General features: G+C 39.1%; 1 protein-coding gene and 1 non-coding gene across 2 annotated transcripts; one reads left to right on the plus strand and one right to left on the minus strand.

Annotated features, from left to right (window-relative positions):
- Nucleotides 1-555: 555 nt before the first annotated feature.
- On the minus strand, nt 556-4,506 carry LOC125219547 (F-box/LRR-repeat protein 3-like). Its single transcript, XM_048121557.1, has 7 exons — nt 3,820-4,506; nt 3,614-3,739; nt 2,464-2,568; nt 1,978-2,374; nt 1,731-1,860; nt 1,356-1,650; nt 556-967 (listed from the first exon to the last, which is right to left on the minus strand). The coding sequence occupies exons 1-7, from the start codon at nt 4,423-4,425 to the stop codon at nt 722-724; spliced, it is 1,905 nt and encodes a 634-aa protein (XP_047977514.1). The 5' UTR covers nt 4,426-4,506; the 3' UTR covers nt 556-721.
- A 6,271-nt stretch (nt 4,507-10,777) lies between these two features.
- On the plus strand, nt 10,778-10,884 carry LOC125185751. The gene has a single exon (XR_007170252.1). It is a non-coding gene; the product is annotated as a small nucleolar RNA R71 (small nucleolar RNA).
- The last annotated feature ends 2,454 nt before the right edge of the window (nt 10,885-13,338 follow it).

Below are 13,338 nucleotides of genomic sequence, written 5' to 3' on the forward strand. Positions count from 1 at the left end.
TTTTATTTTATTGATCGTCCTTATGCACATTGAGAAGGCAAAAAATATTCCAACTACCCAAAAGTATTAGTACTAAATACTAAGTGGGAAAATATCTGGAATTAGCGGTAGACAAAGCTGAACATATTTCGGTTTTATTTATCAACTTGCGGTTTTTTTTAAAAAATAAATTGTCCACACCACAACCACTTATATATTTATTCTTATGCCTACCTAACGCTTAATAATATATAAGGAAATTGAGTCTTGTTGAAGAAATTTTTAAACAAAAGTTAAAGAAATTTTTTAAACAAGTAGATTAGTTGGGAGATGAATGATAGGAGATGAAAAATATAGGATAATCATTCTTGAATTTTGGTTGGAAACTCTACTTATCAAGCATTTGCAAACCATCTCATCAAAATTCAGTTTTGTTTCAATATTTCCATGTTGCATTTCGTGTTTTACTCCAATGATACAGACACCCACACAATTTATAATAATTGAATACGTAGTTTAGACTCAATTTAAAATACGGATAATTCTTGACTTTTCTCATAAAAGAGATAATAGGTATATAAATAATACTATATCTTGTGAATAATCATTAACAAAGATCACCCATAAACTCAAAACCGGCTCCAATCTTGTAAATATTTGACCTCTTGCAAATATTAGAACATTACAAATTGATTTTAATACAAACTAAAAGCAGAAGAGTGACTAGACTCTTATTTACTAATTAATCCCATCTAATCTTGCATCCATTTGCTTCCAAGGTCTGTACTATTTGAGGTGAAAGAAGTCGCCTAAGAGACGCGCTGAGCTTTACCTTTTTGAGGCACGCGCAGCATGCTCGGAGGGCGACCTCTACACCATCCGCTGATACACGGGCAAGGTCCAGCAGCTTCGCATCCTGCAGCCGAGTTAAGTTCCCCATCACCATGCACAGCCCCACGTCCGAGATCACACACCCACTCACATTTATCTGCCACCATCAATTTTCAAACCAACCTCATACTCAGCCTTAGTAAATACTCACATGCAAATTAAAATCATTCTTCGACAACACAAAAAACCATTGTTCAACTCTGTGACGACATAATATAACAAGAAACTCTTCCCTCTCTATCTACTACTAAACTATACTACAATATGATCATTATTCTATTTTGTTAGGTCACTTATGAGCCAATTTCATTCATCGCTAAAAAAGAAAAGTTGATCTTGATACAAGTCCAAACTTCACTAGTTAATCAGATTAATCCACAATTAGGTTTGCTATGAGAAAGTAACTCAAACCATTTTCTCACTTTTATCTTATCTTTTAACATCTTTGAATTTGAAACGTGTTATCACCAAGCATAAGTACATACCTGTTGTAAATTCCTTGAGTAGTAAGCCAACGCCCAAAATCCCGAGTCATCAATTCCCTTGCAATTTTTTACATCCAATTCAGCTAATCTCCGGCAACCTGCAGCAAGTTTTGTCAAGCCAGTAGCAGTGATGTTTCGAAGAGATCGCATTTCAAGACTGGAGAGTTCTTCTAGCGAGCTTAAATACGCCATCCCTTCATCAGTAACTCCATCACAGTACGACAAATTTAGCACCTTCAGTTTTTTGCAGCTACGCGATATAGCAGCTAAGCCTCCATCACCTATTCCTTCACACCTGTAATGGATGGAGTTAAATATGTCACGCCACAAGCTGTACCCTAAAATAAAATTGTGGCCGAAATTATAATATCGTACCTGTATAAATCAAGTTCTCGAATCTTTGAGCAATTTGAAGCCATATAAGACAATCCTTTGTCTGAAATGTTAACACATAGTCCAAGTTTCAACGATACAAGCTCCGAGCATCTTGATAGATACTTCAACCCTGCCAAATTCAGCACGAAAAAAGAATTAAACAGAGAAAATAAGCACAATTAGGGGTCGTGAGTGAAGCATGCAGTTTCGAATAAGAAAACAAACGTTTGTGTTTGTTTAGATTTACCTATATCATTTATTCCAGAACAATCTGTAAGATCAATCTCTTCAAGAAATCTGCAGTGAGACCCGAGATGATTGAGACTACCCTCACCGAGTAAGTTGCAGCATTCCAACTTAAGACACGAGAGATCCCGACAAGAACGTGCAATAGCTAGTATGGCTGAATCAGTGAGGTCGCTGCAACATGTTAAATCAAGTACCTTGAGATTAACACAGCCCGACACAAGATGCCAGATGCCTGTGTCCGTCACTCTGCATTTTCCAAGTCCCACTTCAGTCAAACACTTGCAGTTGTTGCTGATGATTTTTAACATAGGATCCCGAACTCGTGCCCCATCAATTCTCAGCACTTTAAGGCTCTTTAGGTCCTTGAGCTGGTTGACAAAAGACATAGAAAGCTCCTGGCAGTCCAATGGCACGTTTTAAATATAGTTGGTGCACAAAAAGATCATCTCGATAGCTCAGAGATATAAAATAGGACAGCACTTACTGAAAAACAGTAGCTTGCGTGAAGCTCTAATAAACGATTATGTCCATGGATAACGGAACATAGTGCATCCATGCTCAATCTGTCGCATCTTGATATATCCAATACCTGGACACCATTCAAGAACCAGAGATTTATAGTTTTACATGTTCTTATTTAGTTGGTATGAAAGTTTAACAGTCTTGATGGACTAACTAAAACAATTAAAGGTGAATGGCTTTGATACATGGATCAGGAATTTAACTATATATATATTCGACTACGACTCTATGAGGTAGCTGGAATAACCATGTCCAAGACTACAAGCAATAAAAAATCACCTTCGACTATAAATATCTCATATAGATATCAAAGAATTGAAGAAGTGCAGGTAAGCACAGAGACGGTAAGAACTGAAACTGCTGATGGTCACAGATAAACTATTAGGATGGAAGTAAAATATTACCATATATTGACTCATCACACAAATAAAAAAAGCTAATTACCTGAAAAACATAAATCAAGGTATGGAAAACTATGCTAGAACCAAAAGTTCAATTGTATTAAGAATTTATGACAATTCAACCAGTAGATAGAGACAATTGAATGTAAGCTACACCTTCACTAAGGCATTAAGGATTCGGCAAATGGAATTTAGTTTAGATGCTCTCATCTGTTAAGCATTTAAGGAAAGCACAGTTTCCGACTGTCGGTTTGTCAATTTTAGAAAAGCTACATACTCCATTAATGGGAGTCATTTGAAATCATCTCCTTAAATAAAAACTCCAATAAAACTACAACCTCAAAACTAGAAACATTAGTTCTGAATCCTACACAGTCATTTTGCATTTACCATTGTAATCACAAAGAGCACAAAGTACATACTGCAAATAAGGAGGAACAACTTACTCTCTTATTCATTATAAAAGTAACTAAGTATATATGCAGTTGCCAAGAATGTAGCAGGAAACATACAATTCAGATGACTTAAGCATCAAATCAATATTGCATTTATTGTGAGTTGCACTTGTTGGGGTGCAAAACCACATTCCACATCTCGGCCTTTTGTGAAGTGTCCCAATTGGCTAGACGATATCATACTAATGTGTAGTTCAGGTTTGAATCGACGAACCCTCACAACATTATAACCGTGATAATGAATGAAGTGACTAACCTTAAGAGAAGCACATCCATTTGCAATATGCAGCAAGCCATTATGATCCACCGATCCACACCCAACCATTTGCAGAGTGTCCAGCCTCTCCATTCCACTAATCCAATGCAGTGACTCATTCGAAACCTTAAATCCAAATCCAAGTCAATGACAAGGATAGATGAGACTGTTAACACATTACATATTGATAAAGATGAATCGATTACCTTGAGGTATGAAATATCAAGGCGTTTCAAATGCAAGCATTTCTTAGAGAGAAAGCGAAGCCCAATGTCGGTCACATCGAAGCACCATTTGAGGGAGAGGCTCTCGAGGTCAGGGCATCCGGCAGCGACCTGAGCCAGCCCCACATCAGTGACGTTGAGACACTTGTCGAGATTGAGATCCCTGAGGCTTGCGGCGGCGGAGATCGCGGCGGCCTCGAGGTCGCCGAAGGCGGTGCAGTAGGAGAGGTCGAGGGTTTGTAAATGGGGGCAGGCGGTGGCGAGGGCGCGGAGGGAGTGGGGAGGGAGGAAGGAGCAGCGGGAGAGGAGGAGGCGGGTGAGGCGGGGGGCGGAGGGGAGGAGGAGGGAGACGTCGATGCGGGGGCAGACGGAGAGGTCGAGGGAGGAGAGGGAGGGGAGTTTGGGGAGGAGGGAAGGGAGGAAGTCGGGGTGGAGGAGGCGGAGGTGGGTGCGGTGGAGGGAGTCGAGGTGGAGGAAGGGCTTGCATGTGGAGCGGAGTGATTTGCGATCGGAGTCGTCGGTGAGGAGGGAGATTATTTTGAGGAGGAGATCGTCTGTCAGGAGAAGGATTGGCGACTTCATCTTCATCTTCACTCAAATTAACTCCATCAACCGTACCACTACTTGATTCGGCATTGACTCGTCATAACCCGAAAGCCGAAAAGGAACACAAACAGAATTTTAACGATAAGCAAGAGGGGTTTGAAAATGTTTATGATAATAGCATGGGGCATGTGAAGAGTGACGTCACGAATGATGAAAATGGACGCATCGTGACCGTTGACTGGGCCACGCCAGCAGTTGTGAGAAGTACGGTTGGGCGTACGAAAGTCAAAGTGAGCAACGGAAACCTGAGTGGGCGGAAGAGAGAGAGACTCACTCATCATTATCATTTATCAAAACTACAGAAACGTTTAAATAAATATTATTTTTAATGATATGATCAGAGCTTAGAATATGTTTTCCATCATGGTCCACCAAGCCGTTCACTGTAACATTCTCAAGCCGGAAAATGAAATGTATACCAAATTTCATAAATGTACTACTACTACTAATATAGACTAGTAGAGTAGTAGCATATAGTTTATGATTTAAACAGACAAAATTTATTCAGATTATTTATTTATGAGAATAATTTTATACATGATATTTTTATTTGTCTCGCGTAAAAGTACTACTCCCTCCATCCCACGATAAAAGTCATGTTTTATCATTTTAGTCTATTTCAAATAGTCCTATTTCATTTTTACCATAAATAAAAAGTAGGTCTTACATTCCACCAAGTTATTTCACTCATATTTTATCATAAAACTAATATATATAAATGAAACTCATATTACACTCTAACTTATTCAACCCGCTTTTCTTTACATTTTTTAAAATTCGTGTCATAACTAAATAAAACTCTTATTACAGGACGACAGGATTATGAATCTTGCAAGTCGACGAGTCTCTAGTGCAATCTAGTAATTAGATTTTGTGATTTTTGAAATTGCAGTCTTTTAGATTTCATTGACCATTATAATCTGGTATACGTAATAAAATTGGAATAAAAACATACTACTTCCATCCAAAAAAATAATCTTAATAAAAGAGTAAAGGTCAAAACTGGTCTTGATCATTTTCTCATTTTACGATTTTGGTCCTGGATATTATCTTTTGAATTTTTGGATCCCAAACATTTCAACTCGGATCACAATCGGTCTAAAGTTAACTATTCCGTCAAATTTTAACGTTCAACGTTTATAATCCCGATTTTAACCAAATTAAGTTGTTAAACACAACAAAATTTTGCTAGGGAATCTCAATACGTTGAATCTCTATAGGGTCCGTAATCCCCATTTCCCCCAACGCCCCCATCACTTCCTCGCTCAAACCGAGCTCCTGAAAAGTCGATGCTATCTCCGACACAACACCCTTCTTCCTCCTCGAACCCTCAATTTCGGCAGCATGCCTCAATTTATGCGGTGAGGGTTTAGAGCATCCGCAGCGGTAGGAAAAAAGCCGTCCGTCCGTCCGTGCCAGCGGCACGACGCTGCTCTTAGCTAAGAGCACGTCCGTGCCGCTGAGCAGCCCTACATGTCACGATTTGATTGGCCAACGGCTTAGCCGTTGGCAAAATTGATTTTTTTTTTAAATTAAAAAATAATTCGAAATAAAACCAAAAATTAAAAAAAAAAATTGGATTCCCAAAAAATAGAGCCGTTTATGGACGTTTTTTTTGGATTTTTTTGATTTTTTTAATCCCAAAATCGTCTATAAATACACATATTCATCATCCACTTTTCACATTAAATTATCTTTCATTCATACTTTTTCATACTAAATCATCTACATCTTCCTCTCTCACTCAAACCCTCTCTAAATAATTCAAAAATGGATTTCACCGATCTCATTGCGGAAGCGGAGCGCGAAAAACAATAATACCAGGAACAATATCGTGCCGCCTATGAAGCCTATGTCGCCGCCAATACCCCCGCCCCTCTTCCTCAGCCAACTAGATCAAAACGTCGCTACATCCATCATGATCGGGAGGGAGCCCACGAAAGGCTCGTTGTCGACTATTTTTCTAACCAGTCGCGGTATCCAAAAGATTACTTTCGGCGCCGTTTTCGCATGTCAAAACGGTTGTTTATGTGTATTGTCAACGCATTGTCCACCCGTGTTGAATACTTTCAATCAGGTGTAGACACAACCGTTCGGCAAAGTCTCTCGGCGTTGCAAAAGTGTACTTGTGCCATCCGACAACTTGCTACTGGGCAAACGGCTGACCTCTTCGACGAGTATTTGCATGTAGGTGAGTCAACTGGAATCCAATGCCTAAAATATTTTTGCGACGGCGTTCGTTCTGCTTTCGGCGAGGAATTCCTTCGAGCACCCACCACCGAAGATTGTCAACGGTTGCTTCATCTTCATGAAATAGTCCACGAAATAATATAGAAAATATGCTTTGCATCAAATACCCCCAAACTTGAGCTCTTGCTTGCCCTCGAGCAATATTGACTTTAAGGACAATAACTCATCAAAGTTTAACTCACAAAATTTATTTCAAAAGTTTTTATCACAAAGAATCAAGTAGAGACGTGAATGACAAAATCTAAACCCTCAACATTTCCAATCAAGGTTTCCCACTATCAAGAACAATCACTCATCAACCTAGAACTTCAAGCCTAGGTGCACGTCAAAGTAAGTCCAAGCATGAGATCTTACAACTCAAAACGTCGCCGTTGACTCGTCAAGCATTACTTATCACATAGACTTGCAGATTTCAAATCAAACTTCTTTAAAACTCTACCAAGCTATTTACAAAACATCCACAGTGTATCAACAATAAGGTCCAAGGTCTTAATTATAGGTTGTAATGGGGCTAAGGATGAGGTAGGATAAATATGGATAGTGAGCTCAAAAGCTACACATTTGAGTGTCAAATTCTTCCCTCCTACAACTTCATTCCAAAGAATCAAACAACAAGACTTTAAAACCAAAACTCACTACCCCAAACTTGAGTTCATTCAAGACAAGATTACATCTTAAAAAAAAATAAAAAAAATAGAAGCTCTATCTTTATTCCATCAAACTTTTTTTTTCCTTTTGATTTTCTTCTCTTTTTTTTTTCAAAAAACCTCGACTTTTGTAATTTTGGAGGCCGTCTTTTTCATTTCTACTACGAACTTCATTGTCAACAATTATACATTTCATCAAGTCTCAAAATCTCTATCTTTTATAGAACACCACCCAATACTCTAAACTCAAACAACAAAGCTCAAATTTTTATTTAGCACTCAAATAGTAGCAAGGATCAATGACGAGGCTAAAGTGGGGCTTATTTTAGTAGCTAAGTGATTGGCTAAGTGTTTGCACAAAACAATAGGGATTAAGCTCAAAGTGGCTTCTAGGGGATCATTTGTTGGACTAGACATGTGATCATTTGGCCATGAAGTTCATCCTAGTGCCTTATCTTCCCCTATTATTGACACACATGTGACTTTCATACTCTCCTCAACTCAAGAAATCGGTTGTAGTCACAAAATGCTCTTTCAAATAAATCAATGTACAAATTCCATCCATCCTAAGCTTCAAAGATCAAGTAAAATCAAGCAAGATTTTCCAACTAGAAAGCCGAAGATAAAGCACGCACCCGTCAATTACATTGATTCAAAAACACATTTGGCAAAGAATACACCCCATAAACATGCTTCATGCATAGAAACTCATTCAAACTCATTCAACCCCCCCAAACTTGAATGCTTCATTGTCCTCAATGCAAGCAAAAAGAACATAAAAAGTAAAGGGAAAAGAAGACTCCCCCAAACTTGGCATGATATCCATAGTGCATTCGGGTGGGAGGGTGGGTGTATATTGCTTTGCAAGTGTGCTTCTAACAAGCTCCAATGTGAGTCTTATCTCCATGTTGCTCCTACACACAACAAACAAAAAATAAAACACACAAAAGAAACACTCAATTCAAAATAAATGTTAGAGGAAAGAATTGAGCAAACAAAACCTCCAACATGTGAAAATAAAAATAAAAGAAAAATTAAAAATTTGGGTTGCCTCCCAATCAACGCCTTTGTTTATAGTCGTTGGCTCAACTTTCTTCATCCTTGATCTACACTTTGGGATCCACTAGTGCAGCCACTTCTTTTGCTTCCATACCACTTTCACCTCCAACATATGCCTTCAAGCACTGGTTATTCACCTTCCAAAGATTGTCATTTTTCTGATCTCGGATATCAACAGCACCATAGGGGTACACCTTGTGCACCACATAAGGACCCCACCATTATGACTTAAGCTTGCCGGAAAGAGTTTCAGCCGAGAGTTGTACAATAGGACCAACTGTCCTTCATGGAAATGACGAGGCTTAACGGCTGCATCATGTATCTTTTTAGCACGCTCCTTGTAGAGATCAACACTCTCATATGCATGAAGCCTAAACTCATCCATTTCATTCATGTCAAACATTCTCTTCTCGGCTGCAGCATCGTAGTCCAAATTAAGCTTTTGCAAAGCCCAATAAGCTTTATGTTCAAGTTCCACCGGAAAATGACAAGTTTTTCCAAACACTAACTTGTATGGAGAAGTTCCAATCCGGGTCTTATATGCCGTTCGATATGCCCACAAAGCATCATCTAGCTTTTGAGCCCAATCCTTCCGAGACGGCTTTACAACTTTCTCAAGCACCCGTTTTATCTCTCGATTGGAGACTTCAACTTGGCCACTAGTTTGGGGATGATAAGGGGTAGCAACCTTGTGTTGGACACCATATTTTCCTAGGAGGTTTTCGAATAGCTTGTTGTGAAAATGAGTTCCTCCATCACTGATTATAGCTCGTGGTGTCCCAAAGCGGTTAAAGATATGATTCTTGATGAACTTCAACACAACTTTGGCATCATTGGTTGCCGAGGCCACTACCTCTACCCACTTAGAGACATAATCAACAGCTACAAGAATGTATTGTTGCCCATTAGATTTGGGAAACGGTCCCATGAAGTCTATTCCCCAATCATCAAAGAGTTCTACCTCGTGAATATTATTCATTGGCATTTCATTTCTCCACGAGATATTGCCGATTCTTTGGCAACTGTCACATCTCTCTACATAGGCTTTTGTATCCTTGAAGATAGGTGGCCAAAAGAATCCGGACTGAAGCACTTTAAATGCAGTTCGACGTGCTCCAAAATAGCCGCCATACTCAGAATCATGGCAAGCAGAAAAAATCTGAAGGTGCTCATGCTCTCCAACACACCTTCGAATGACTCCATCACTACAAATACGAAAGAGAAATGGATCTTCCCAAACATATATGCGGGTGTCACTAAAAAATTTCTTCTTTTGGTTAGAAGACAACCCACTCACTATCGGATATTGGATAGATCATCCCAAATTTCAACAATTTCTTCACTTCTTTTTCCACCACTTCTTGCATAAGTGGGTTCAACCTTCTTTGTCTCTCTCTTACCGGTTTAGCTCCATCTTCCATCAAAATTTTATGCATGCATATTGTAGGGCTAATTTCTTTGATATCAGCTATAGACCATCCTAGAGCTTGCTTGTGCAACTTAAGTAGCTCTATTTCACCATGTTCCTTGCTGCCGGATGCAGCCTGTTCTTGACCATGTTGGGCCCCATGCACCAACTCGGGACTTCCCTTACATGCCTCGTCCGCCCCTGCGTGCGAGGAATGCAAGCCTAACATCTCATCCGCCCCTGCGTGTGAGATGCCGGAAGTACCTTGGCCGTCCATTAATGGTGTCGAACCCAACTCACGACCACTTCTCAATGTAACTACCTTGCATTGTTCGCTGCCTTTGGGAGGTATCACTCGGAATGGTAGCATGAATTCTTGTATGAGATGCTCCTTTTGACTCTTAGTCATAAAAGAGAAAATCTGTCCCAATTGATCTTCATGTGATAACTTCTTCTCAAAACCCGGAGGTTGGGTATTGCTTCTCCATTGATTTCCTGCAGTGTTGCTAGAACCGACTTGATTCCAGTTTCCTTGTTGAGGCCTCCAGTTTTGTTGATTCCCATACTGATTACCTTGGTTGAAACCTTGACGGTTACCAATATAATTTACATCCTCCACTGGTGCTCCTTGTACACTCCACACTTCATCACAGGCGCAGCTTAAGGTTGGGGAGTCAATTGCAAGGATTTGACAGCTTTCGTCATTGAAGATATTTGAGTACTAAAATCAGCCATTTGAGCCTCTATAGCTGATACTCTCTCCGACTCCTTAGTAGCACCAAATGTATCTCCTGCGCCCCCCTTTCTTGGATTATGTCAGTTCCTTTGATTGTTAGCCAATCTCTGAAATAGTGCCCTCACCTCATCATGGGTCAAATCGTCCAAGTTCCCACTTGAACCTGCAGTAACCAAGCTTGTGCCTTCATGATTGAGTCCCTTGTAGAACTTCAAAAGATCATGCCCCGGAGCTAGACCATGACTTGGGCATTTCCTTAGCAATTCTGTGAATCTCTTCCAAGCTTCGGCAAATGACTCATCATACTTTTGCCGGAATGAAGTGATCTCCTCTCTCAACTTCCCGATCTTCATTGGAGAGTTATATTCCAAAAGGAATTTCGACTTCAACTCCTCAAATGTTGCTATGTTGTAGCCCGGTAACAAGTCGTACCATTCTCTTGCTTTCTCTATCAATGAGAAAGGAAATAATGCCCTCTTAATTTGACGATGCTCTACATTTGGAGGTATATGAGAGTTCGTCAGTTCATAAAAGACATTCAAATGACTCATCGGATCTTCTTCATCTCGTCCATGGAAAAGATTTCCACCATTCACCAAACTAATGTAGTGGGGTGGGATGTTGACATTATCATGTGCATAGGCAAACTCCCTCGGGTGATCAACTCCCGATCTGAGGATGTCGCCAAACCTTTCCATGGGTGGTGGAACATTATTGTCGTCTTTAGTTATAGACTCAACTTCTGAATCACTACTACCCTCAAAATTTGTCTCGAATAGAGGATTTTCTCTCACTGGACTCTGATAGTCCTGATGTGTACCAATCACGGCTGAATTATGTCCTCTTCTATGATATATCAATAACCCAAATTGCGGTGTACTATTAGATCTGGTTTGCATCCACTGATTTTTTGGTTTTCTGTTTTTGATTTTCTAGAACACCTACACAACAGAAAATAAACCAAACACAACACAAATATACTAATCCTACCGAAAGCAAGACATATCGACAACTTCGGGGTTAGTCTTATAAAATGTGTGTGGTTTAGTGTAAACTAAAAATAATCCTATCACTAAACTAAAAATTAGAAAGATATCACCTAATATAAACACTCCTTCGTCTTCAAGCCCAGACGTGGTAGATGGCTATTACCCCAAGAACACGAAGTAAGTACCTACAAAATAAAAAGAAAGATCAAATAAAATAAAACACACAAAAAAAACAAACTAGAAGTTAAACAACCTATTGCCTTCCCCGGCAACGGCGCCAAAACTTGGTGTGTAATTTTCGAGTTCAAATATCAAGTGCAAGTTCACACAAGTTTATTTAAAATAATTCTAATATTACAACGATACCGCAAGTTACAACGTCGAATGTAGTACTTCGAGTGTCGATCCACAGGGAAGGCAAAGATTATTTAACTCTAAAGCAAATAAAACACATAATAGAAAGTACTTTGGTTTGAAGATTTTGATTTCAAGATCATGCAAAAACAATTTACAGAAATAAAACGAGCAAGACGAACCAAGAGAAGAGATTGTTACTCCAAACATTCACTGATAAAACAATGATTTATTCTAATATTCAATTCTATCTTATAGATTACGGGACTACAAAAATCTATTCACGATGCTAGCATTGAACATGCTTGACATACAATAGTTTAAGAATAGCTGAACACATATTCTATAAACTAGCTTTCATTAATCTAAGAAACGGATGCGCGAGACTCAAAGATCAATTACTATTAGCACATGAAATCCATTATCAAATTATCATCTAAACAATTCTAATTGATAATTCATTACCACAAAGATCCATCTTATTCAAAGTTGAAGAGACATTTAAATGAGATTATGGAACTACTACTAATGATGCACCAAAAGTAATAGATTCAAGCAATTAAATTGTGATTAAGACGAACATAAGATAAAGAAGAACATAGCATAAATCACACGAACAAATTATCCGATTACATGTTTGGAGCAACACAAGATTTTTAGCCAATAATGATCAAACTAGGAGCAACAATATTGAGTGAAACCATGGAACAAATTCGAAGAGGATGAGGATGTTGAATTGCTGAAGTTTCCCCTGGAGCATTTGGCGTGAAGTGCTGCAGACTAATTCTCCAAATTCTCTCAAGCAGCTTGAAGGGTCGGGTTTTTGCACATGTGTCGTGTGCACGTGTCCCTCCTTTCAACAAGATTTATAATTTTCCCACTAATGCAACAAATATTACTAAGTATAAGCGGCAAGAGCGGGGTCGAACCACAGGGACCATGGTTCTACTCGAGATCGTTTCTATGACACAAGCGGAAAAGGGGTCGGCTGCTGCTACGCATTCATTGAGTGGGTTAAAACTCTAATCTACTTGACCTGGCCGAATTAAACTGGACTCTATTTACTTGACCTAGGAGACGGGAGAAGTACGGAAGGAAAATAAAACACGAAAATATTTTTCATCATTTTAATAAATCATGAAAGCAACTAAAGAAAACAATTGAAACTTACTAACCAAGCTAAAGGCTTTCCTAAAATAGGCAGACAAAGTGTAAAAGTAAAGTAGGGACCATTTTTCTCAAACTAGTTGGGCTGACAGAAAAGCTGGAAAACCAAAAAGCAAAAGCAAAAAGCAGATCTGATTCTCTAACTAACTCCTACTTCATCTTCTCCAAACAACAAGTAAAAACAGAGCATAGAACAAAGCTTCAACACCATTGATGAAATAAAACAGAGCATGCTTCAAAACGAGACGTAAACACGAAATTCAAGCTAGAACTACCAGATCTACG

This window comes from Salvia hispanica, chromosome 4 (assembly GCF_023119035.1).
Source record: "Salvia hispanica cultivar TCC Black 2014 chromosome 4, UniMelb_Shisp_WGS_1.0, whole genome shotgun sequence".
In the NCBI taxonomy this organism is placed as follows: Eukaryota; Viridiplantae; Streptophyta; class Magnoliopsida; order Lamiales; family Lamiaceae; genus Salvia; species Salvia hispanica.

Excerpts from the sequence above, each read along its gene's own strand:
- LOC125219547 (XM_048121557.1), bottom strand. The coding sequence starts at position 4,425 with ATGAAGATGAAGTCGCCAATCCTTCTCCTGACAGACGATCTCCTCCTC. Across the intron at positions 3,740-3,819 it reads TTGATATTTCATACCTCAAG|GTTTCGAATGAGTCACTGCA; the intron begins GTAATCGATTCA and ends TTTGGATTTAAG. Across the intron at positions 1,861-1,977 it reads TTCTGGAATAAATGATATAG|GGTTGAAGTATCTATCAAGA; the intron begins GTAAATCTAAAC and ends TGAATTTGGCAG.